General features: G+C 66.6%; 3 protein-coding genes across 4 annotated transcripts; 1 reads left to right on the plus strand and 2 right to left on the minus strand.

Moving 5' to 3' along the window:
* Positions 1-1,763: 1,763 nt before the first annotated feature.
* CHRD (chordin) lies at positions 1,764-9,799 on the minus strand. The gene is made up of 23 exons (XM_074834582.1): positions 9,653-9,799; positions 9,175-9,278; positions 8,522-8,648; positions 7,956-8,102; positions 7,757-7,874; positions 6,778-6,874; positions 6,535-6,676; positions 6,320-6,460; positions 5,683-5,765; positions 5,447-5,594; positions 5,249-5,355; positions 5,042-5,158; positions 4,798-4,954; positions 4,470-4,711; positions 4,267-4,380; positions 3,801-4,001; positions 3,625-3,718; positions 3,441-3,497; positions 3,231-3,334; positions 2,949-3,051; positions 2,684-2,838; positions 2,398-2,491; positions 1,764-2,233 (listed from the first exon to the last, which is right to left on the minus strand). Exons 1-23 carry the CDS (start codon positions 9,768-9,770, stop codon positions 2,166-2,168), a joined length of 2,838 nt encoding a protein of 945 aa, XP_074690683.1. The 5' UTR covers positions 9,771-9,799; the 3' UTR covers positions 1,764-2,165.
* Positions 9,800-17,545: 7,746 nt separating this feature from the next.
* On the plus strand, positions 17,546-19,594 carry THPO (thrombopoietin). Its single transcript, XM_074834583.1, has 5 exons — positions 17,546-17,645; positions 18,502-18,629; positions 18,716-18,802; positions 19,015-19,179; positions 19,286-19,594. The coding sequence occupies exons 1-5, from the start codon at positions 17,606-17,608 to the stop codon at positions 19,466-19,468; spliced, it is 603 nt and encodes a 200-aa protein (XP_074690684.1). The 5' UTR covers positions 17,546-17,605; the 3' UTR covers positions 19,469-19,594.
* Positions 19,595-20,103: 509 nt separating this feature from the next.
* On the minus strand, positions 20,104-22,580 carry POLR2H (RNA polymerase II, I and III subunit H). 2 transcript variants are annotated; one of them, XM_074834584.1, is made up of 5 exons: positions 22,445-22,580; positions 21,832-21,915; positions 20,953-21,046; positions 20,720-20,803; positions 20,104-20,592 (listed from the first exon to the last, which is right to left on the minus strand). In XM_074834584.1, exons 1-5 carry the CDS (start codon positions 22,515-22,517, stop codon positions 20,475-20,477), a joined length of 453 nt encoding a protein of 150 aa, XP_074690685.1. In that variant the 5' UTR covers positions 22,518-22,580; the 3' UTR covers positions 20,104-20,474. The 2 variants fall into 2 exon arrangements, with proteins under 2 accessions (XP_074690685.1, XP_074690686.1); XM_074834585.1 differs by lacking the exons at positions 20,720-20,803; positions 20,953-21,046.
* Between the last annotated feature and the right edge of the window lie 812 nt (positions 22,581-23,392).

Here is a 23,392-nt window from a genome sequence, read left to right on the forward strand (position 1 = left end):
TGGGGTGACCGCGGGTACAGCTCCCTGTGGGACACATTGGTCCCTCTTCTCACGGGGGGCTGGCACCGCCGCTGGTGCCGGTTTCCCCGTGGTTCCTCCCCGGTGGGATGTGGGCAGCAGGGCAGGGGCAGGGAGGACCATGCTGGAGGCACTGTGGGCATCCAGGGTCATGGCTGTGTCTGGGTGGGGGTCAGATTTGGGGGGGCAGAGTGCCTCTGAGGTCTTGGCGCTGAGGGCACAGGGGGACCCGTGGCTGCCCGCGGGTGGCAGGGCAGCTCAGCACTGTGGGGGCTCGCCAGAGGTACCCCAAAACTGGCAGGGAGCTCGTCCTTACCGTGGTGCTGCTCAGCGTCCCTGCACTGCCAGCCCCGGGGAAGGCAGGTGGGCTCCACGCTTCGCTGCCAAACCCGCTGGGCACCAGCGGCTCAGCCCTCTCCAGAGGGGCACACGGGCACAGCTTGGCACCAGCCATCCTCGGGCAAGGCGCTCCGGCATGGCAGGCTGGCTGCGGGACCTCCGTCTCACCCCTGCCACGGGCTCAGGGGCACCCAGGGCAGCTGGCAGGGCCGAGCTCGCCCTCCTCCCCGGGGCACCGCACGGCACCTTCGTGGCAAGAACTGGGTGCAGGGAAAGCCGGAGCCGTGGCACTTCCAGGCTGTGCTGCAGGACCAGGAACGGGCTAGTTCTCGCCGCCTGGGTGCCACCCTCCAGTTTGACGTTGGCATCCCCAAGGGTGGGTGATGATGGCCGGGCTGGGGGCTGGGATATGCCCTGTGCCAGCCCAGGAGGGTTCATCGCCGGACATGAACCAGTTTGCAGCAGGGAGGTGATAAAATGGGTTGCCCGCTCATTGTGTCCCCGGGCACGGAGCTCCCTCCTCGCTCGTCAGCTCCTGGCACTGCCCCACAGCAACTGGGACGCTCATCCGGAGGGGCAGCCCCGTGCCAGGACACACGCTCTGCCCGCTGCCACCAGTGTGCCCGGCTGCAGGCCACCAGTACACTGCAAGGCCACCACGGGTGCTGCCACCCTGCTGGCACAGGCACCCACGTGGCCATGGGCACACACAGAGCAGGACACCCAGCTCAGCACCCCAGGGCTCTGTGGCAGTCCAGTATGCCCCAGTGCCACCTTCCTCTTGTCCTACCGCTACCCCAGTCTAGCCCCATGTTGCCTCTCATGCAGTCCCAGTATAGGCTAACACTGTCCCACTATGGTACTGTTCTTGTGCCAGTATGCCTCAGCATGGTCCCAGTAGAGCCCAGTGTTTCTTTCCTTAGAGCTCTGGCACTGTTCCAGTATAGCCTAGTACAGCTCTAGTGCTGTCCCAGTCACCCCATTCTGCAGTGCTGTGCTGGGATAATGTCCCCAGAGGTGCCCCAGTCCCTCACATTGGGGATGGAAGGGCAGGTAGCAGTAGTGGGGCTCCCAGGGGCCCCATGAGCCATGTGAGGCCTTAGTCCAGTGCAGCTGTACTGGGGTGACTGGGGGAGCGCTGTCCCAGAGCAGGCGCCCTGGTCGGCCATGTGGCACACCCAGCCCCAGGCACTCAGCTTGCTGTGGGTGCTGCGCTTAGGCTCTTCGTTTCACCACGGAGGGGGACAGTACCACCCTACAAGCACCACCCCACAGCCCACTGGGGGTGCCCCCAGCCTGGCACTGACTCCTAGGCCACATGCTCCCCAAATACCCCTCCAGCATACACATCCCCCAAACCCAGCAAGGCCAGGGCCTGCAAATCCCAGAGCAGAGGGAGCCAGGTGGGCAATATCTCTGTTTTTAATAAATACATCGGGACCCCCGTCCACAGGCACCATAAATTATGTGACAAGCCCAGGGGAGACGGGGGCTGGAGAGATTTTACACTATGTACAAGGCGGGCGTGATGCCCGCTGTGCCCGCTGGCCGGGGGGGGTGGAGCAGGAGAGCAGGGGGTGCCCCGGCCTCTGCCAGCCTAGCCGCTGCCCGCTGGCACGAGCGGGCAGGACAGCCCCGGCATTGGGGCCATGCCAAGACGGGGTGCCCAGGCTGGGCGCCTGGCTGCATCCACCCCCCCGTGCTCCTCTGTGCCCCCCCTCCTCTGTGGGGGTGATGAGCAGTGGGGATCCCCTCACGGCCACCCGGCCTTGCTGCGCGCTCGCCCTGCTCCGGGCAGCGGTCACTGCTCAGCGGCTCCACGCCTCCGCCCTGGCATCGTGGACCTTCTCCCGCGCATCTGGGGGGGCATCTGGGGCTGTGAGGGAGGAAAGTGGGGCTGAGAAACAGGCATAGGGGGTGGCAGGAGGGCACTTGTGTTGGTCTGAGCCGTGGCTCAGCACCCGAGGGGGCTGGGGAGGTGCGCGGGCCACGGGGGGGTGTTTGGGGGAGCAGTGCCCACGTGCGAGCACTCGCACTCACCGCGGCACTTGGCGCAGCAGGGGTTGTCCCTCCTGGGGGGGCCGGCGCAGGCGGCCGGCGGGCACTCCTGGCGCTGGCAGTGTGTCTCCCCCGACTGCAGGGCAGAAAGCAGGGCTGAGCACAGGGGTTGGGGCACAGGGGTTGGGGCACTGGCGGCTCCTCAGGGTGCGGTGGAGGCCTGGGGTGCCACCCTGGGCTGCTCTTCCACCCGTTCCCAAAGCGCTGGGGCCTGGCCCGAGGGCACCTTTTCCTTGCCCTGGTGCCACCCAAGGCCTGGCACACTCACCACACACCAGCACAGGATACACTTCATTTCTCCGAAGGGGGGTACGGAGGGGTGCCAGCTCTCGTTGTTGAGGTACCAGCGGCGCCCAAAGCGGCATGCCCGCGGCCCGTCTGCCTGCATGGTGTCAGCCAGCTCGGGGACGCTCTTCTCTGGGGCTGTGGGAGAGGGCACTGGGAGGGGGCACACATGCAGCAGGGACACCCCACGGCATTGCCTCCCTGGGGGGGTGACAGGAGAGCCAAGGGCAGGAAGGGGGTGCAGATACCTGGGCACTGCTTGCAGCAGTCAGAGGGGCTGGCGCGCACGGGGTTGGCGCAGGTGAGCCGCGGGCACTGCACCTTCTCGCAGTGCACCTCGCCCGTGGTGCCCTGTGGGGAGCACAAGGGGCTCACAGGGGGCACAGGGCAGTTGGTACAAGGCACAAGCCCACCCCCCCTGGTTTGAGTCCCTGCGCAGCAGCTCAGGGCAGCTATGATGGGTGCCAGGGCACTTCTGCTACTGAACTGCGGTGGAGGTCTGGGTGGGGGGGACTAGGACCCACGCTCACCTTGCAGGTGCAAATGGCACATTTGATGAGGCCAAAGGGTGGCACGACAGGGTGCCAGCGGGTGCCAGAGCCTCGCCACGTCTTGTCCCCATCAAAGTAGCAGCCTGGGAGAGGAGGAGGAGGTGGGCACAGCCCCCACAGGGGGAGTGGGTGTGCCGGGGAGGCTGGGGGGCAGAGCTGCTCCCTTAGCCCATGTCTGCTGGAACTCACCCTCGCTACTGTCCCGTGCCCGCTCCAGCTTGAGCTCCTCCTGCTCCATCTTCTTCTCTGTAAGGAAGATGGAAATCATGAGGGGGTGCAGAGGCTCAGAGAGGGACCGTCTCACCCTGTATTCATGAAGAAGCCCCCTGCTCCCCCAGCCCTCCGCCTGGGACCCCCCCTAGTCCCCAGGTACCTTCGCAGACAGGGCAGCACAGCTCCTCGGGGTGCACCTGACGGGTACAGTTGAGGGGCTGGCACAGGATGGGGTCACAGATCACTGTGCGCTTCTGGGGGCAGCAGGTATGGGGCTCGTTACAGGGGGGCACCAGTGATGGGTGCTGCCCCCCATCTTGCCCCCCCAGCCAGTACCTGGCAGCTGCAGATGGAACACTTCTTGTCATAATCGGGTGCCCAGCGGGTGCCATGAGCCCGGTGCTGCCCCTCAAAGAAGCAGGAGTTGGGGTCCTTCTTCAGCTGCTCCAGATCCCTGGTCTTGATGTCTTCAGAGAGCTCGGCCTCCCCCGGGGCCAGGCGGGTCCCTCCTGCATGGCACCGGTTGGGGATGTGTACCTGGATGGGGGCATGGAGCAGGAGGGTTGGCACTGCCGGGGGACCCCGCTTCCCATGCTGGTGCCTGGCTGCCCTCCGTGGTCAGGGCTGGTAGAGGAAGCACCCACAATCACAGTACACACCATGCCAAGCTGCCGGGACCGTGCCACGGTGTGACCCCCCCATCCTCTCCCCTTCCCACCCTGCTCTGGGCAGTGTCACCTGGCTGGAGACCCCAGGCAGTGGTGGGGATGGGTAGGGGTGCCCTGCCCGGGTGGGGACCTACCTGTCCCCGCATCTCCCCATGGGGGTGGGCTTTGGTGCTGACTTGCAGGAAAGCAGTGCCCTGTGCCAGGTGCTGCAGCAGGTCGGCATCCAGGTCCTTCACCACCCCCTGAGCCTGTGGGGGCAAGATGGACACCGGGGACGGGGGCATGAGGGCTGACCCAAGCCCCACTGTGGGGTGTCCCAGCCAGGTCCCCGCCTCACCTCGGTGCTGTAGAAACCCTTGAGCAGACGCTTGTGCTGGTGGGGACGGGCACCCATCTCGCCCAGCTCAGCCACCCCATGGAGGTGGGCGCTGACGGTGCCGTCGGCCGGGCGGCCCAGCCCCGCCACCGAGATCTCGTAGTGCAGGTGGCAGTGCTCGTCCAGTGACAGCCAGGCGTGCCCCCCGGCACTGCTGCTCACCGGGGGGGACACCAGCTGCCCCGCCAGCGCCACAGGCATCTCTGCACACAGACAGGGGTCGTGGGAGATGGCAGGCGGGGGACCTGCCCCACTACTCCTGCCACCACCCCTGGTGTCCCCGGGGTACCTGTGTAGCGGGCGAGCAGCCCGCTGTAGGGCAGGGAGATGACCTGGCCTCGCAGCTCACCCTCCGCCCAGTCCTTGGTGGCCACATTGAGGAAGAGCTCGTTCTGCAGCAGCATGTGGGCATCGCGGGCACTGGGGCTCTGCCAGGTGCCCCGGGCCTGCCGCCGGTGGGAGACCATGAGGGTTGAGATGGGGAGTTACCCAAGGCCCCCATGCCATCCCCCCCACTGCCACCCAGCGCTCACCAGCCCGTCCTTGTAGCTGGGCGTCATGTCAAACAGGATGTTTCTCTTGCTCTTCCGCCGGGGTTTGGTCTCCAGTGTGATGCCCACCACTTCACTGGCAGTACCCACCACCTGCACCTGCGGGAAGGGTGCCAAGGGGCAGTGCTGGGGAGCGGGGAGACACCCCTGGGACCCCCAGGAGGGAGAATGAGATAACCCTCTGCTTACCTGGTACTCCAGGGTGCCATTCTCATGAAGCACCAGCTTGGCTGAGCCCACAGCACCCGTCTTGGTGGGCAACAAGGCGTCCGCTCCGCACAGCACGCTTTGGATGGCTTCAGCCCAGGGAGAGAGGCACAGGGGGGTTGAGGCTGGGGGGGCACGGCCACCCCCTCCTGCACCCCGGGGTGCCCACCCCATGCTCACTGTCACAGCTGCGGCGGGTGGTGATGGTGCCTGCCAGCTGGCGTGCGTGTCGGCCCTCCGTCTCGGCCACAATGCGGAGCTGCCCCTGCACCAGCCACTGCAGCTCGTGGGCAGACAGCTCGCTCAGCACCTCCGCAAAATCGGGGTCCTGCCGGGAGTGGCACAGTGCCATGGCTCAGCCCTGGCGCAGCGGGGAGCGCAGCTGCCGGGGCATGTGGGGGAACAGATGGATTTACCTCCGTGGTGATGTTGGCACGGACCTCACGCAGAGTCTGGCCCTGGTGCAGGATGCGGACCCGCAGCGGGACCCAGGGGGATTCTGGTCACGGCAGAGGGGGTTGGACTCGTTGGACTGGGGGCCTGTGACCACTGTCCTGGCCCCCAAACCCACCCCTCAGTGCCCATCACCCCCAAACCCCTGCACCTGATCCCCCACTTTCTTGCCAGCTGCCTGGCCTGGCCTGCATGCCTGGACCCCTGCACACCTCGGGACCCCCACCATTCCCCCCTACGCCCCCAAAATCATTGAACAACTCACATCCCAAACTCATCCTTCTGCCCACCAACCCCCACACTTCATACGCCCTCCTGCACCCCCTGACCCCACACCCCCCCCGATAGGTACACACCACCCCCCACCCATGCACACCTTAAATCATGCAACAACCCCTACGCACATCTCACCCCCCTCATATCATGCACAGCCCCTATAAGTACCCTGAGCCCTACACCCACCCTGTGCACCCACGCTGACCCCACAGATGCTGACCCACACGTCTCAAGCCACATAAATGCCATGCACCCCCCCACCCAGCCCTACGCAGCCCCCCTGGGCAGTGCCAGGCTCTGTGGGGTGCCCATGCCCACCCTCACCCCCAGCGCCGGGCTCCAGCAGTCCCCGGGCCATGAGGATGAAGTGCAGGTTGTTCTCAGTGTCGCTCAGCGTCAGCATGGCCATGCCCCCAGCACCCAGGTGTGTGGGGTCCAACGAGGTCAGGATGGCACCGAAGGTCTCTGTGCGGGGAAGAGGGGTGTGAGAGGCATCCCGGTGAGCACCCACCAGGTGGGCACGCGGGAGATGGTCTTACCTGCGAAGAGCGCCCGGTGCTTGAGGATGTGCCCATGGACCTCTCCGGAGGGCTGCGCCCGGGTGACGAGGGACACGCGGAGCTGCTCCCCCCGCAGCAACTGGATGTTGGCCTTGGACACCGTCCTCCACATCCCGCAGAGCTGTGGGCAAGGGCAGGGCTGGACAGGGGCTGGGGGCACCACATGTTCGGGCAGGGGGAGGAAGGGGTGCTGTGCCCCCCTGCCCTCCCGGCCCCTCTCACCATGCCATCCTCAGGGGCAGCGCTCTTCTGCACGGGGTGTTCGAACAGCACGTTGCCCTCAGGGTCGCTGAAACGCACCCGGCTCGGCCGCCCCAGCCTGTGGGTACCCAGGGGGTGAGCAAGGACCCCCCTTTCTGGCCCTCGCTCCCCTGGCACTACCACCATCACCACTGGGCACAGGGGTGCATCGGGGAGGGCACAGGGTGGTCGTCAGCGATTTGGGGTGGGCAAGGGAATGATGAGGTTCCCCTAGGATGCCAAGTGCCATGTTCTGCCCGCCCACGTCCGGGCTGGCCCAACGCTGCCATCCTGCTGGGTGCCAGCTCAGCACGGGTGCCCTGGGGTCCCCTGCCCTGGAGCGGTGCCAAACTGGCACCCAGCAGGAGGGGGGTCCCCACCAGGAAAGGCAGCAGAGCAGGACCCACCGGGAGTCAAGCGCTTGGGCCCGGCTGTAAATTAGGAGCATTTTCGGCTCCGTTTGGCTCCCCCAGTCGGAGCTGGAAATTAGTCACCACTTTACTATGCAAAGGGGCCTGGAAGCGAGGAAGAGCAGAAGAAAGTGGAGCACGAAGGAGGGAGGGAGAGGAGAGGCTCCGCTGCTGGAGGGCATCGGGGGAGGGCACGGTGAGGCTGGGGACCTGGCGGTGGTGCCCACCGGCAGGGCCCGTGGGCCGGCACAGCGCCTCGGCCCGCTGCGCCCGCGTCCTCTGCCAAGGCCTGGAGCTCTTCCCATTTGTTCCTGCTCCAGACCTGGAGGCGAAGGGGTGAGGCCGGGCCGACACCATGGGTGTGCCGAAATCCCGGCTGCTTGCCCAGGCTGGACCCCCAGCATATCGCCCCCCTCCCCAAATCTCTTGCCCTGCCAATGCAAGGGGGGACGTCGGAGGGGAAACTGAGGCACAAGCACCATTGCATCCCCCCCTTTTCCAGAGGGGTGCCCTCTGTGCCAGCTTGGGCAGAGGACAGGGGCAGGACTCACCGCTCGTAGCTGATGGAGAAGAGCAGGTAGGAGCGCAGCAGGGTGAAGCGAGCCTTGGCCACTGCACTGGACGTGGGGTGCCACGGCTCTGGGCCGCTTGTCAGCAAGGCCACGAACTCTGGGGAGGGGATGCCAATGATGGTGGGGAGCATGAGGGGGTGCCCCGCACTGCTGCTGCCCTCCTGGGTGGGTGGCTCACCTGTGCGGGCATCGTCACGGGCCAGCCCCTCGGAGCTGAGGTAGGAGCGATCGTTGTAGGGCTTGTCCAGGTCGTCCTCCTTGTCCTGGAAGTACTCAAATGTGTCGAAGGGGGGTGCGGGGCTCTTCTCCGGGGGGCCTGGCAAGGCTGGTGTGGGGTGGGCAGAGGGTGAGACCACTGCACCGGGTGGCTTGTGTGCAAGAGCTTGGGGTGAGGGGCAATATTAAATCCCCCCCTCTTGAGATAGACTGAGATGTGCCCTGTGAATCACTATGGGGCTCTGTGCTGGGGTGCGGGGGGCATGCGGGGGGCATGCTGGGTGCAGGCAGACAGACAGGCAGGGTGTTTAGCCCTGTGCAGCCTCTCTGCATCCCTCCCAGGGCTGTGCCCATCAGGGCTTCCTCCTGCCCAGCACCTCACGGGCACCCCGAGGGCACTGGCAACCTCCATAATAAAGCGAGCGGCCCTTTTTGGGGGGGTGTGAGCAGTACCCCCTTTCCCATGCCCACAGGGGACCCTGTGGGTGCAGGGTGGGCTCCCCGCAGGGAGGCACCCCCTGGTCTCACCTTTGGGGCAGGTGTGGCAGCAGTGCCCGGGCAGCAGCGTGGCCCGGGGGCAGGCGGGCACGGGGCAGTCCTGCTTCATGTTCTTGCAGTTCACTTTCCCCGCGGGCTTCCCCCGGCGGTTCCTCTGCTGCAGGGAGGGGGGAGAGCCGTGCCAAGCCGTGCCAAGGTGTGCCCCCCACCCCGGCACAGCCTGACTGCCCCCATCCCGGCCCATCTGGAGCCCCCGCGGGCAGCCCGGACACCTTGCGCAGCCCCCAGCTGCCTGTACCGCAGCCAAGCCCGGCCCCCCCGGCCCCCAGCCCCCTGCCCAGCTGTGAGCGGCCCCGCCAGCCCCGGCCTCGGGGGGCTGCTCGGAGGGAGGGAGGGGGCCGGGGGCCATCCCCGAGGAGGGGGAGGAGGAATGAAGCCTGATCCTTTAAACCCCCCTTCTCCTCCACGCCGCCGCGGCGGGGGGGTGGGGGGGGGGAGGGTGTGGGGGTGTGGGCACACACATATCCAGGTGTCCGGCTGGCGGGAGGGATCCCCGCTTCTCTTTCCGTGAGGGTGGGGTGTATTGAATGAGGGGGTCGGTCTCCCGCCCTGCCAGCCCCCTCCCCAGCAGGGCCGGACCCTGGGGGATCTCCCGGGGGAAAGGGGGGTGCGGGGGCACTCACCGGCTCGCAGTGGCAGATAACGCAGCGCATGACCCCGAAGGGCTCCCCCAGGTCCGGGTGCCACGTCTCCTCCAGGGCATAGAAGTGTCCCCCGAAAGCACAGCCTGCGGAGACCCCCACCCACACACCCCCCGCCGCCCCCGGTCACCTCCGGGCCGCGGGCACCCCCCTGCCGCAGCCCCGGACAGCGGCCGGCACCGCCCCGCCGGTCCCGGCGGCCGCTCCCGCGCCCGGTCCCGCTCCCGGTGCCGGTCGGGGCCAGCCGGGGGGCCCGGAGGGGGATGCGGGGTGCAAGCAAAGGAGGGGGGGCGTGTGCAGGCATGCGGTGCAAGGACGGGGGGTGCGGGCGGCAGGGGGGGGGTGCACGAAGCGGGATGCACGAAGCCGGAGAGGGGGGGGTGCGGCAGCGGTTTGTATAGGACGGGGGGGTGCCCGGAGAGGGGAAAGGAAGCGGGGAGGAGGGGGGGAAAGCTCCTACCTGCCGCCCCCCCGGGGGGCAGCGGGTCCGTGTCGGGCCGGATGGGCAGGGCGAGCTTGGGGCGGGCGGCGCGGCCGGGCAGGAGCAGGGCGAGCAGCAGGAGCAGGGCGGCGCGCATGGTGCCGGCCGGCCGGGGCAGGCAGGCGGCCGGGGGCGGGGAGGGGGGGCCGGGCGCTGCCTGTCGCTGCCGCCGCCTCTGCCCGGCCGCCGGCTCCGGCTCCGCTTTATAGGCGGCGGCATGGGCAAGCGGGAGCTGCGAGCCCTGTGCAAACAAAGGCCCCGCTAATGAGGCGCAGGCAGCGGCCGGCCCGGGGGGGGGGGGGGGCGACACGGGACGGGACGCGCCCCCGTCGCGCTCCGACCCCCCACCTCCCCCCCAACTCCGGCTCCGGTGGGCACGGGCCGTCCTGCGGTACCTTGGGGCACGCAGCTACCCACCGGGCATGGGGTACGCCCCGGACTCGGGGTGTCCTGGGGACCCCCCCCATGCATTGACCCCCCTCCCCCAGGCATGGCGTACACCCCCGGGTGTAGAGCATCCGCACTCACATGCCAGCCCCAGGGCATGGGGTACCTGAGGAATGTCTTCATCCACATACTCTCGCTCAGGGCAAGGGGCACCCCCGGGGTGTGGGCATCTTGAGGACACCCCCCCCCCCCCAGTCCGCACAACACCCACCAGGACATAGGGCACTGTGGAGACACTGCCACCACCACCCACAGCCCTTCCACAGAGCTTGGGATGTTCCTGGGCGCTGGACATCCTGGGTATGCCCCCATCCACATGTCCCCCCAGGACATGAACCCCCCGGGAGTCCCCCATCCACACAAGCCCCTTCGGGGATAATGCATTTGTGGGACACCCCCATTCAAATGTCCCCCTCCTCAATCATACTCTCCTCGCATGGGGCATCCCCTGGGCACGGGGCATCCTGGGGGTACCCCATCTGCATAGCCCACCTTCAGGCATGAGCCTTCCCAGGGCTTGTTGGGCCCCCCCCAGGCATGGGGACATCCTGAGGACTCCTCCATCCACTCAGCCCCCTCCCAGGCCGCTTGGCACCCCAGGACACAGGGCATGGCTGGGCATCATCTGGATGGATCCCCTGCAAACCTCCCCCCCACAGCCAGCCCTTCCCCAGGACATACAGATCCTCCATCCCCTCAGCACCCCCGAGCATGAGCCCCCAAAGCATGCTCCCTTCCCCCACAATTCACACTGCACTCTGCAAAGTCACACGCACCCCACAACTTGTGCCCTCGACATCCCCAAATCCCTCCAGCTGCTGCCCAGCCCGGGCAGAGGAAGGCTCCAGAGCAGGACCCCGGGCTCCTGCCCACCAGTGACAGCGGCTGTGGGGGGACAGGAGCCTGGATGCCTGGGTTCCCTTGCCCAGGGAGGGGAGGGGGCAGCTGTGGAGGAGGCTGAGAGAGCAGCACCCAGCACTGGTCCCGATCTTCACCCACATGTGACCGGGCTGGCGAGGGTGGCGGCGGTGGGCAGTGAGCAGACACCATGGAAAAGCCTGAGGAGAGCATCATCCAGCTGGGGAAACTGAGGCACACACTGCGGGGATGTGGGGGCTGGTGGGGAGGGGGGCCAGCACGTGCCACCCATGTCCCTTGCCTTGCCACTCCTGCCGAGGGTGGCAGGGAGGGGTGCGGGTGGTGGGTGCGTGGCGGGCGGGCGCCCGGGGAGGGGAAGGCGGGTGGGGAGGGGAGGAGGGGGAAGCGCAGGGCTGCCAAAATCAACTCCGGGCGGTACAAACACCCGGCCAGCTGCGCGGTGTAGCTAGGGAAACACGGCACAGCTGGAGCACAACAGGCCCCTGCCTCCCCAGAAGGCTCCTCCTGGGTCTCCCCGCGGCCCGGCGAGCGGCTGGGGGGGCTGCAGCCCACTGCCCCATGCCCCCGATGCCAGGGTTGCCCCTCCCTGGCTTGCCCGCGGCCACCCCATCCCATTTCCTGCCCCGGTTTGGCACGTGTCCCCGTGCAGCGGGCACCTCTCCTGGGGAGGGCAGTGGGGCATGGGGGCTTGGCCGTGCTGGGGACCTGCCCCGTGGCAGGAGCTGGTGTGAGGCAGCGAGGGGCAGCCCGGCCCCCCCCCGGCGGGACGGCCCGCTGGCATCGCCAGGGCTGGGACATGGCCAGGGCCCCAGGCATCCCCCAGGCATGGCCGTGCCCGACGCCCTGCTGCTCACAAGCACTTTCTGTGAGCTGGGACCATGCTGGGCAGCATGGCACCCCCGGCCCCGTGCCCTCCCCGCTGTCCCTGGCAGTGCCACTGACCTGTCCCCTGTCCTCTCTCCCGGTGTCCCCACTGGCCCGGGATCCGGCAGCGTGGTGTGCAGGGGAGGGCTGGGGTCTGCGTGGCCGTGCCAGCGTCGCCGCGCGGTGCCCGCTGCGGTGCAGCAGCAGCCCTGAGGGACGGCGGGACACGAGCGGGGCCGAGGAGGGAGGAGGCGGGAGATGGCTCCCGGCCGCCCCGCCGGTGCCAGGAATCCGGCGCTGGCTCCGTGCACCCAGAGCTCGTCACAGTCTCCTGGCTTGGCCGCGAGACGCGGGGAAACGGCGGGGGAAGCTCCCTCCCCTTTCCTGGGGAAAGGAAGGAGAGACGGGGAACCCGCCTGGCCGCGGCCCTCAGCATGGGGGAAACTGAGGCACGGGGTGGCAGCGTGAGGGAGGGGGGGCTCCAAGGGTGTCGTGACACTGCCAGGCTGGGACCGGAGTGGTACGCTGGCACGGGGCCTGGCAGGACGGGAGGGTGGCGGGCATCCTTGCCTAGGAGGGGGCATTGTCACTGCAGTGGGGGCACACGGGCAGGGGGAGACAGATGCCCCAGCCGTGCCTGGGCATCCCTCATCCACAGCCCTGGCTGTCTCTGGAAACGCTAAGGGGTGCCCCCGGGCGAGGGGCAACGGGCAGCTTGCCAGAGCCAGCGGGCGCCTTGGGGGTCCCTGTGCTGGCGGGGAGGGGGTGGCGCCGGCCGGGGGTGGCTCTGGGAAAGGGTCCCGGTCCCGCCAGCTGCTTCCCAGCACCCGCACATGTGTGCCGGCAGCGCCCTGCACAAAGGCGGCTCTGAGGCGCTCCGGAGCCGGGCCTGGCGCCGACATAGCCCCAACGGGGCCGCCGGCTGCGGGCAGCTGGAGCCGCACGGGGATGGAGCCGGCCGGCCATCGGCGGTCCCGGCCACCCCGTCTGGCACCCGCACCCCTCCGGCACCTCTACTCGGAGCAGGCGGCCGGCTTGTGGGACACCCCGACGGTGGCCCCCAAAACAGCCCGCGGTGCTGCCGGGGCTTCGTGGGCACGTGCCCTGCCCGGCGGCGAGGGTGCCGCGGAGGTCTTGGCAGGCCGTGGTGCCAGGGCCGCGCCGTGCCTGGCATGGGGGCGTCGCGGCGGGCCCTCGCCAGCTCTCCTGCCCCACGCAGCTCCCTATTGTCTGGCCTCATTAGCCGCTGCCTGCTTGCGGCTTTGAACATGAGCCGGGCTCGGGGCGGCAGGAAGGAGCCTCTGCTCCCCGGGGATGGGGTCGAGGCGAAACCGCACACCCTGGTCCCCCCCTTCCCACAGCCTCCCACCGTCTCCCAGGCACCCCGACACCCCCTCCTCACTCCCGTGCCAGGCGTGAGCCTGGAGCCGCGAAGGTGCAGGGGGGACACCCTCTCTCCAAAAAGAGCCCCCCTCGACCAGCCCGCCTCGGCGCGGGGAGCAAAGAGCCATCGGCCTCCCCAAAGCTTTGTGCTGAGCGCGGCTTGCCCCGTGACTAATCCCCCCAGCCTCGCACACACGCGGCGGGGCGGGGGGGGGCTGTTGTAATGGGTGGAAATATCTCATAATTCACGTTGGACACGGGGATTACAGTCGTTCCGGCAATATTTGCACAACTGGTAGGTGGCTTGCAGGGCTGGGCCGCCTCAGCGAGGGCCAGGGGGGTCTGGGGATGGAGGGGGTTTTGGGGGTGGCAGGTACGGGGAGGGGGATGCAGCTTGGGGAGTGATGGAGGGGGGGGAAAGTGACTGTTTTCTGTCTGCAAACACATGTTGTTTATTACGGAGGGCGTATTGCCGGCGTGGCGGGATGACTGGGGCTCTCGCCTCCATCCCGGCCCACTGTGGTGGGCACAGCTAGGGGAGCAGGATGGAGACCCCAAAGCAGCCTCATCTGCCATGCCAGGCAGATCCCGGCCGTGCCCCAGGGCACCATGTGGCTCCCAGCACCCCGTCAACTCCACAGAGCTCCCTGCTTATAGAAGCACCCAAAGGTGCTGTGTCCCCCTGGCCCTAAATGTCCCCTCCTCAAAGGCCTTGTGGGGTGACCCTGGCAGGAGGAAGGCGGGGGGCATGCGGGGCATGGGGGGGCCGTGTTTGGCATGGGGATTAGCAAGCTCCCAGAGTGATGGTGGTCTCCCCCCTCCCCACCGGACATGCAGGCAAATATTTGTGCCCAGACTTCGCAGGACGGCGAGAAGGAATTTCATTCTTGCGCCCACCTGCGGCTCAGCCGCCTGGCATTAACCCCTTCACCGCCCCACGGGATGGAGGGAGAGGGGTGAAGTGCCCTCCCGGCGCCCCCCGTCCCATGCTCCCCATCGGGGTGGGGAGCTCAGCCAAGGAACAGGATGGGGGAAGGGGGCACAGTGGGATCGCCCCAGATGCCAGCAAGGCCACTGGCACAAGGCACCATGGCACAAGGCAGCGGCTGGAGGCTTTGCCCTTGGGAATCCTCTGGGCTGCACCCAGGGCTTTGTACCGGGGTAGGTGGGCAGCGTGTGGCCTGCCAGGAATTGGGAGAGGTGAGGAAAACCCTGTCAGCCTTTACCCCCCCAAGCTGCAGCACCCAGGGCAAGGTGCCCCTTGCAAGCCCCTTCACCCAGCAGTGCCACGGTGCTTTCCTGGGACGGGCTACCGGGGAGTGGTGCGGGGTGCGCAGGATGGCTGTGGGGAACAGGATTTGCCCACGGATGTTTATTGGCAACTTGAAAATGTGAAAAAAGGCCCAGAGGGGGCAGGGGGCACCCAGCTCCCGGGGGCTGCCTGCGCTAAAGGAGGGGGCCAGCCTGGGTAGGGGGTTCCCCGCTGCCTGGCACCCCCAGAGCCCTGCTGTGCTCCTTTCCCTGGCCCCGGGGCCAGCTGTGCCCTGAGCAAACGGGGCTGTTTGCTCACGCCAGGATTAGCCTCTCTCTTTGTTCCTTTGACTTTCTCTTCCCTTTATGCTGGACCCTTTTATGGGGGCTTCAAAGGGGGCTGGGACCCCCCTCCCTGCCCCTGGAAGCTCAGGTTTGCTTCCCATGCCCCCCCTCCGCCTTGCACTGACATCGTGGGGGTGCCCACCGAGCACATCTGGGTGGCCTGTGGGGACAGCAGCTGTGCCACCTGTCCACGATCTCTCCCCCGCCGACCCCCCTTGCTGCCTAGCACCTCTGGCTGCCCTCGGCACCTTGGCGAAGTGGGTGCGAACGGCTGCCCCCCCGCAGCGGGATTCCCGGCACTTTGCACCCTGTAAGCAGAGGTGGGAAACTTGGCACTGGGATCCCGCCAGCTGTGCAGCCCCGCGGCCCCCACCCGGCTTCCTGCCCCCTGCCAGAGCCCGACCTGTCTCAGCTGGAGCCCCCATGCCTCCCTGGGGTCCCTGAGCCTCACTCACTGGCCCCACACCCCCTCTCTCCACAGCACACAGCATCCCTGGATTTGGGCTGGGAAAAACATGGTGAGCCAGCAGCGGGGGCTCCCCCCCCCCATCCCCCTCTGCCCCCCGGCATGGGCAGCAAACGCCGGCATTGCCCTTTCCAGCAGAATACCAGGCTGCCCACAGGCACGGGCTCCTGCTGCCCGCCAGCTTCTGGCACAGCTGAAAATGAGCATTTTGGAGTGAAGGGACTATTATGGGCAGTTTGGGGTGCCTCGGTGACTGCTGGGGTCCAGCAGACCTCCAGTTTCCAGCTGCCCTCTGTTACTCCCAATGGGTTCATTTGCTTAATTATGAGGGCAAGCAGGGAGTGCAGGGCACCGCAGCTCTCCAGCCTGTCATCGTCAATGTTTTTGCACCCCAGGAGGGACAGGGACCCAGGCATGGCAGGGACTGGCACGGGGCTAGTGGCAGGAGCGGGGCCAGCGCTGGCAGAGGGGCTGAGGGTGCTGGCGGGCGCGTTTGCAGCTTGTCACGTCCGCAGAGACGGGACACGGCCGTGCGGGGGAAGCCCGGCGGTGTTTGACCCCAGTGCTCGCAGGTCCCACCGCTGCCAGCTGTGTCCCGGGCGAGCCGGGCTGCCAGCCTCATCCCCGGAGCCTCAGCACGCGCTGGACCCCCTGTCTGGGCACCCCGCGACCTGCAAGGTGGGCTGCTGGGGGCCAAGCAGGGCATGGGGCAGGCGGAGCAGAGCCGAGGTGTTTACTCTGACTGTTGTCACCCGGCCAGGCGCTGCCGGGAACCGCTGGCCGCAGGGACAGGGGTGGGAGCGTGCGAGAGTGTGCGAGAAGAGGGGTGTGAGAAGGAAGCGCGCGGGTTACAGGGAGAGCGGGGGCAAGAGGATGTGGGCTGGGGGGGGTCCCCACCAAGGGAAGCGTGCAGGGGGCTGCCCGGCCCCAGGGGTTATCTGAGCGTGTGCCCCGACGCGTGCCGCAGGAAGTGCGCATGTGCACGCGCAGGTCTGAGGGTGCACGTGGGGAGTGTGTACACGTGTGCCACACAGACAACACGTGCGTGTAGACACGGGTGTGGGTGTGTGCACCCCCCCTCCCCAGCAGCCAGAATGCCCTGAGGGGGGGTGGCTTTGCCACAGCGTGTTGTGGCTATGACAGGGCCTGGTGCTGGTCAGACCCCCAATGCTTCTACTACTCAGGGAGGGGGCATCTGTGGGTGCTTCACCCACCCCACCCCCAGGCAATACCCCTGCCAGCCAGACCCCCCGTGCTCCATCACCCTCCTCAGCTCAGAGGGGTCCCTGTGGCCCACAGCCACGCCAGGGATCTCCACCTCCCTGAGTCACCTCTGGGTGACAGATGCAGGGGTCAGGGCCCAACTCTGGGCAAGGGTCACTGGGGCTGGGGTCCACCTCTGGGCTAGGAGCAACAGGGATGGGGTCCACCTCTGGGTGAGAATCACTGGAGTTGGAGCTCACCTCCGGGTGAGGGTCACCAGGGTTTGGGGTCCACTTCTGGGTAAAGGTCAAGGAGATGGGGTCCACCTCTGGGTGAAGGTGACCAGGGTTTGGGGTCCACCTCTAGGTGAAGGCCAGGGGAATGGGGTCCACCTCTGGGTGAAGGTGACCATGGATGGGGTCCATTTCTGGGTGAGGGACATCAGGGCTGGAACCCACCTCTGGGTGAGGGTCAAGGGGATGGGATCCACCTCTGGGTGAGGGTCACCAGGGCTTGGGGTCCACCTCTGGGTGAGGGTCACCAGGGTTGGAGCCCACCTTTGGGTTAGGGTTTTTTCTGGCCTTCATGCCTGATGGCCACAGCCGAGAGCAGGACCCCATCAGGGCTGATGGTCACGGGGCCGCCCAGCACAGGTCACCCATGCCATCTCTTTCACAGGTACCAGGGCCACCTTCACCCCCTGGACAGGCACAACCAAGGCACTGGCCACCGAGGTCCCAGCAAGCAAGCGCTCCGGCCAGGGGGCAGGTGAGCAGCCCTGGAGGGCGCCCAGGGACGCCCTTCCCGCGCCCCGAGCCAAGGGAGGAAGCGGCTGGAGGCAGGAAGCCGTCCCCCGGGCCCGGGGCCCCTGCTGCGATTTTACTTGAAGGTCAGCGGCGACACAACAGGAAATCGCACTGCCTCGGCTGGGCGGCCGGGTGGGAGCCAGAGAGCCGAGCCGTGCCGCCCCGGGGGTGCTCCTGGCCCCTGGCCCTCCGTCCCGGCTGGGCGGCTCGCGGGGAGCCCGCGCCACCACCACCCTCCATGGAAGGGGGACAGGAGCCGGGGAGCAGCCGCTGGCCCCAGGGTGGAAGATGCAGGGCCGAAGCCCCCAGCTGAGCATGGAGCTGAACAGTGAGTGTGTGGCTAGAAGGGGGGACGGGAGTGAGCAGGAAGGGGCATTGCATTGGCAGCGGACACCATGGCCGCACAGGCAGAGCATCCCTTGCATGGGCACCCCAAGAGATGAGCCGCACATGTAGGCAGCAAACCCCAAGGGTGGCTCCGGTTTGGTTGGACCTGGTCATTACTGGCGCAATAAGGCAGCCAAGCATCTTTCCATGCCTGGCCTTGGGAAATAGGCTGTGCCGAGGGCTTTTAGGGACAGGTGTAGTGCCAAGGCGGATGGCGAGGCAAGTGGATGCACAGAGGGGCTTTGGGGAGGAGATACCTGTCACCAGGATGGGCAGTCACTGGGCACAGCAGCTGCCTGGCCAAGAGGTGCCTGGGGCAGCAGCGTGCCGGCAGGCGAGCCCTTGGCCAGCGCAGCAGCAAGGAGCAGACGTACGCTGCAGGATGCTGCAGGCAGGGATTCCCTGAAGAGCATGTGACGCCCGGAGCTGCTCCTGGCACAGATTGGTAGGGCTGGCCCTGGTCCTGCGCAGGGAGCACAGTTCTGCTCCCCACCCGCAGCCCAGCCTAGAGCAGAGCCAAAACCCCTGGCACAGCCATGGCTGTGCAGCCCCTCTGCACATACCACTGGCACAGAAACCCTGGTTCTCCCCAGCAAGCACCAGCCACCTGTGCTGACTGACTGGAAGGCAGCACCATGCTCTCCTCAGCCCCCCTAGACCTCCCCCTGTGCCCCCACCACAGGACCATCAAGGCCACCACTGGGCTGGGGTGAGGGGCTGCCACTGCAGGCATGACCCTGGGCTGGAGCTGCCCAGGGAGGTTGGCACAGTGCCCAAGGTAACCCCTTCTCCCCCAGGGCTGCTCCTCCTCACATCCTTCCTCCTGCACATAGAAGAGGGCCATGCCAGCCCAACACGGCTGGTCTGCGACAACAGACTCATCCAGAAGTATATTGGGGAGGCCAAGGACATGGAGAAGAGAGCGGTGAGGATACAGTCCCCCCCAAAACCCAACGCCAGGGACAAGCACAGCTCATGGTATCTCACCTCAGCACCTCCTCTCCCCCACAGGGTCAGTGCCATGCACTGCCCGCACTCAGCTGCCCCGCGGTGCTGCCCTTGGTGGACTTCAGGCTCCAGCAGTGGAAATCCAAATCGGTGAGTGGGGCTGGGAGGACAGTGCTGGCACCGGGGTGCCCACAGGGCTGGAGGAGGAGCCACCGGGTTGGCACAAGCACCAGAAATGCTGAACAAGATGCCTGTGGACATACCTGGTGGCACAGGGTGGTGGAGGATCCCCTCCAGACCCAGTGTGGGCAGAGGAATAAATCGGGCCTGGGGGCCAGCCCGCTCACTGCCTGCTCCCCCAGAACGAGACCAAGCGGCAGGAGATCCTCTGCGACCTGGCACTGCTGGTGGGTGCCGTGGCAGGGGCCCAGCGCCAGGTGACCCAGGAGTGCGGGGCCATGCAGCTCAGCCAGCTTTACCACCATGCCAGCTCCTTCCTCCTCCTCCTGCAGACCTTCAGCTGGGAGGTGAGACCTCCCCACACGAGTCACACCACCCTGGCGCAGGTGTTGGCTGCGCTGGGCTGGGTATGATGGCATTTGTCACCCCTCTTGTCCCACTCTCACCCCTCAGGCAGGGCCCTCGGAGCCAGGCTGTTCCCCACGCTCCATGGAGCAGACCCATGTCACCAGCATCTTCCTCACCTACCGGCAGTTGGTGCAGGGCAAGCTGCGCTTCTTCTTCCACGACCTGGCCAAGGACTTGTGCAACCAAGGCCAGGGGGGTGGCAGAAACCCTCAGTGCGGGGGCCGGTGAGGCTGTGCACAGGGCTCAACCCCGCTCCCAGGTCAGGGCAATCCTGCTGGACACTGAGCTGTGCTCTGGGTGCTCAGGAAGATGCCCGCAGGGAAAGGGTTGGCTCCCATTCCTCAAGCCTTTGGTGACCGCACAGCCCACAGAAGCAGACAGCAGCAACACCTGTGCACCAGCAAGCACAGGCCCTGCTCCTGCCCAGGCAGGTACCTCTACTGTGAATGCTTTAGAATTAAAGAGCTATTTTTCTAAAGGGTTGTGTCCTCCATTTCCCCGCCGCTGCGGCCCTGGCAGGGGGACCGTGCATCCCCAGGAACCTCAGTAAGAGGCAGCCCCTCGGGGATGTGCTCTGGGCCTCTCCCCTGCGCCCAGCTCCCTCCCGCAGCAGCCGCCAGCTCCACAGGGCAGGCAGGCTCCGTCGGGCACCAGAGCCCGCTCGGGGACGAGAGCTACCACTCATCCTCTACACCCCCACCTGCCTCTCCTCAGCTCCCAGTGTGCCCGGCGGGGTGGCAGAGAAGAGCCCAAGGCAGGTTTGGACTGCCTGTCCTTTGGGAAAGTGGTGTGGACCCCCTTTGCCCCCCCGTGGAGGTGTACCCGCTCCCTGCCAGCCTCATCTCAGCCAGCAGAGCCAGATGTAGAAAAAACATCCCAGTTTAATCAAGAATAAGCTGGGCCTGCCCCAGGATGGCTCCTCAGGAAGCGGTCTCCAGCCCTGAGCCCGCTTTTGAAGCACGGGAGGGCAGAGGAGATCCCCAGCAGGCAGGACTGCAGAGCACCCAGCACAGTCTCCACTCGGTCGTCAGACACCTCTCTCCATGCAAGAGGGGGTTGTGGATCCCAGCAGGAGTCAGAAGAGGCCAGGATGAGGAAGGGGACTGCCCCTTCCTCCCCCAGCTCTGGAGGGGCCAGGCAGCACAGGTGCTGGGGCAGGATTTGGGGTCCCAGGGCTCGCGTTTGCTCGCCAGCAGAACGTCTCTGGGGTCAGCCCATGGAGGCAGGAGGTCTCCTAGAAGGCCAGCTTCTTCATCAGCAGGTAAACTCGAGAGTCCACTTCAAACCCATGCAGGTTGTTTGCATCTCCCTGCAGTCGCATGAGCAGCCCCCCATAGGACACGTAGGCAGAGCTGGGGCAGGGAGGAGAGGAGTGGTGAGAGTGGGGAATCCCACAGGAGACCCGGGCTGAGATCCCAGTGCCTCCCCCACACCAGCCCAGAGCACCACGTCCCCCCGCCCCTGCTGACAGGCACTCACAGGCGCGTGGCTGCCTCCGTGGAGGTCTCATCCCCTTCGATCCTGTACACCTTGCCATACATCACGTACTCAAACTGGTCTGCCCTGTGACAGGATGGCGGGAGTTCAAAGAAGAGTCAAAGCCAGGTGTTCCCCCAGCTGAGCGTCCTTTGGGAGAAGGTACCTCACAGCCCCTCAGCACTTCATCTTTTCCCTCATCCACCCCCACGTGGGTCCCGGCTGGACCCCTGTACCTGGACGGCCTGTCGTCCGTGGGGTTATACTCGCCGTCATCCAGGGTGCCGTCTTCGTACAAGGTGCTGGCGATGACCAGGCGGAATTTGTCCCCTGGGAGGAGAGGGCAGAGGAGTGGTGAGAAGGTGGGGGCACAGCCACAGCAGCAGCAGCCACAGCAGATCTCAGGGTGGTGGCAAGGAGCCACCCTGAGGGGTTTTAGCACAAACCCTGCCCCTGCCTTCAGTTCTCCAATAGAATTGTGAGGAATGAGGAAAAGATCACACTGGATACTGTCTCCCTGTTCTCCACAGACATTGGTCACCTCCCCGGAAAAGACCAGCGCCACCAGGACACTGCTGCTGGTGTTTTCATAGGACACAGCAATAGACTCACAGGGAAAGTTCCAGAGAGCTTGTCTGAGCCCTGGGCAGGTACACGAGACTCTGCAGCAGCAGTTCTAGCCCTTCTGTGCTTCAGCTGACGGCAAGACTCTCTTTTCCACTCATCTAGTGTATTCAGTCACAGAAACGCATTTCAAAAGGTGTTCCTTAAAGCCTGATTGCCACCAGCTGAGCCAGTTTCACTAAGGAGCATCTCTGGAGAATGGGCTGGAGATGAGCCCAAACAAATACAGTGAGGCAAACCAGAATCCAGCTCAGCCCCAGCACACTGAGAGTGCCCACTACCTCCTGTGACCTGGGAACAGCACAGGGGCCCAAGGAAGTCTGAGACAGCTCATTCCTTGTTCACAACAAATTCAGTCTCCCTCCTCTAACCTCGCACAGGGGCCCAAGGAAGTCTGAGACAGCTCATTCCTTGTTCACAACAAATTCAGTCTCCCTCCTCTAACCTCACTCCATCCTGGCACACTCTGGACTATCAGCCCAATAGCTTACCAAGGTCCACAGGGTAGATCTGGATGTTCACGTCCAGAATGAGGTCCATCTTGAAGGATTCACTTTCACAGTGCAGACGAGACACTGGGGAGAGCAGCAGAGTTGGGGACAAGGACAGAAAAGACCCCCAGGGGCTGAGTGGGAGCAGGGTCCCAGGGCCACACCATTCTTGCCCCCACTCTAACCCATGCTGGCACCTGAGCTGTTGAGGGCAAGAGGTGCACAGGGTTTGGGGACGGATGCCAGAACATGGGAGCTGACTAGGATGTGCACAGGCAGGGTGAGGAACACGGCAGGATGGGAAATGGAGCGCACCAGGGGCCGCGGGGGTGTGGAGCACAGGCGGCGGGCTGGGGAAGCAAGGCGCCCCGGGGTAGGGCAGCACACGGCGGGGGTCGGTGCCGGGGTGCAGGGGCCACGGCCGGCGGGAAGGGCAGAGCAGGGACCGGGACAAGTGCGGGGGGCAGGCCAGGCTGAGGGAGGGCGCAGGACCCCCCCGCAGGAGGGCTGGGCTGCGCAGCTCCGGGCTGAGGCGGCGCAGGCCCGGGCTGGGACCCGGCGGTGAGCAGCCGGGGCCGGGCGGGCGGGGGAGGTGGCACGGGGCCCCACTCACCACGATCGAACTTCTTGCCCTCGGGGTCGATGTCCTTCACGTCGAAGATGTCCTCGAAGAGGATCCCGGCCATGGCGGCGGCTCCGCGTCTCGCTCGCGCCCGGCGCCCGCCGATGACGCGCCCGCACTTCCGGCGCGCGCTGCCGGGTGGGCGCTCTTCCCCGCGGGGCGGAAGTAGCCTCGGGGTGGGCGGGGCGATATCTGCGCCTGCGCACTGCCGCCGGCCGGCAGCGGGTGTCCGCGCGGCCCTAGTGCCCGCCGGTCCCGGTTCCCCCCACGCCGTGGGGCTGCACCCCGGGTCTCCCTGCAGCGCCGAGCAGCCGGGCCGCGGCAGATCCCGGGGGGATGGGGCATTGCACAGGGGGGGCGGTGAGATGGGGGGATATTGCAGTGAGGTGGGGGCGCACTGCAGTGGAGGTGCATTGCAATCGGGGGTGTTTTGCGGTGGGGGGGCATTACAATGCGCGGGCACTGCAATGGGGGGGCATTGTAGTGGGGGTGTATTTCAGTGGGGGAGCATTGCAATGGGGGGCATTGATATGGGGGGGCATTGCAATGGGGGGCATTGTAGTGGGGGCGTATTGCAATGGGGAGGTGCATTGCAACAGAGGGGCATTGCAGTGGGGGGCATTGTAATGGGGGTGTATTATTTTGGGGGGGTGCATTGCGATGGGGGGCATTACAGTGGGGGCATATTACAATGGGCGGCGTTGCAATGGGGGTGCACAGCAGTGGGGTGCACTGCAGAGGGGGCGGGCACTGCCATGGGGGGGCTGCCAGGCCCCTGGCGTGGCCGCACTGCTGTGGGCCGGCCCCGGAGGGTCCCGCACAGCCTGTCGCCGGGGGGGGGGGTCATGCTCCCGGACCCTTTTGGGGGCGCTCGTGCCGCGGGGGGGCCCGGCCCGCCCGGCCGGGTGCCGGCAGGGGGAGCTGCGAGGCCGCGGATGG

Source organism: Strix aluco, chromosome 9, assembly GCF_031877795.1.
Source record: "Strix aluco isolate bStrAlu1 chromosome 9, bStrAlu1.hap1, whole genome shotgun sequence".
Lineage (NCBI taxonomy): Eukaryota > Metazoa > Chordata > Aves > Strigiformes > Strigidae > Strix > Strix aluco.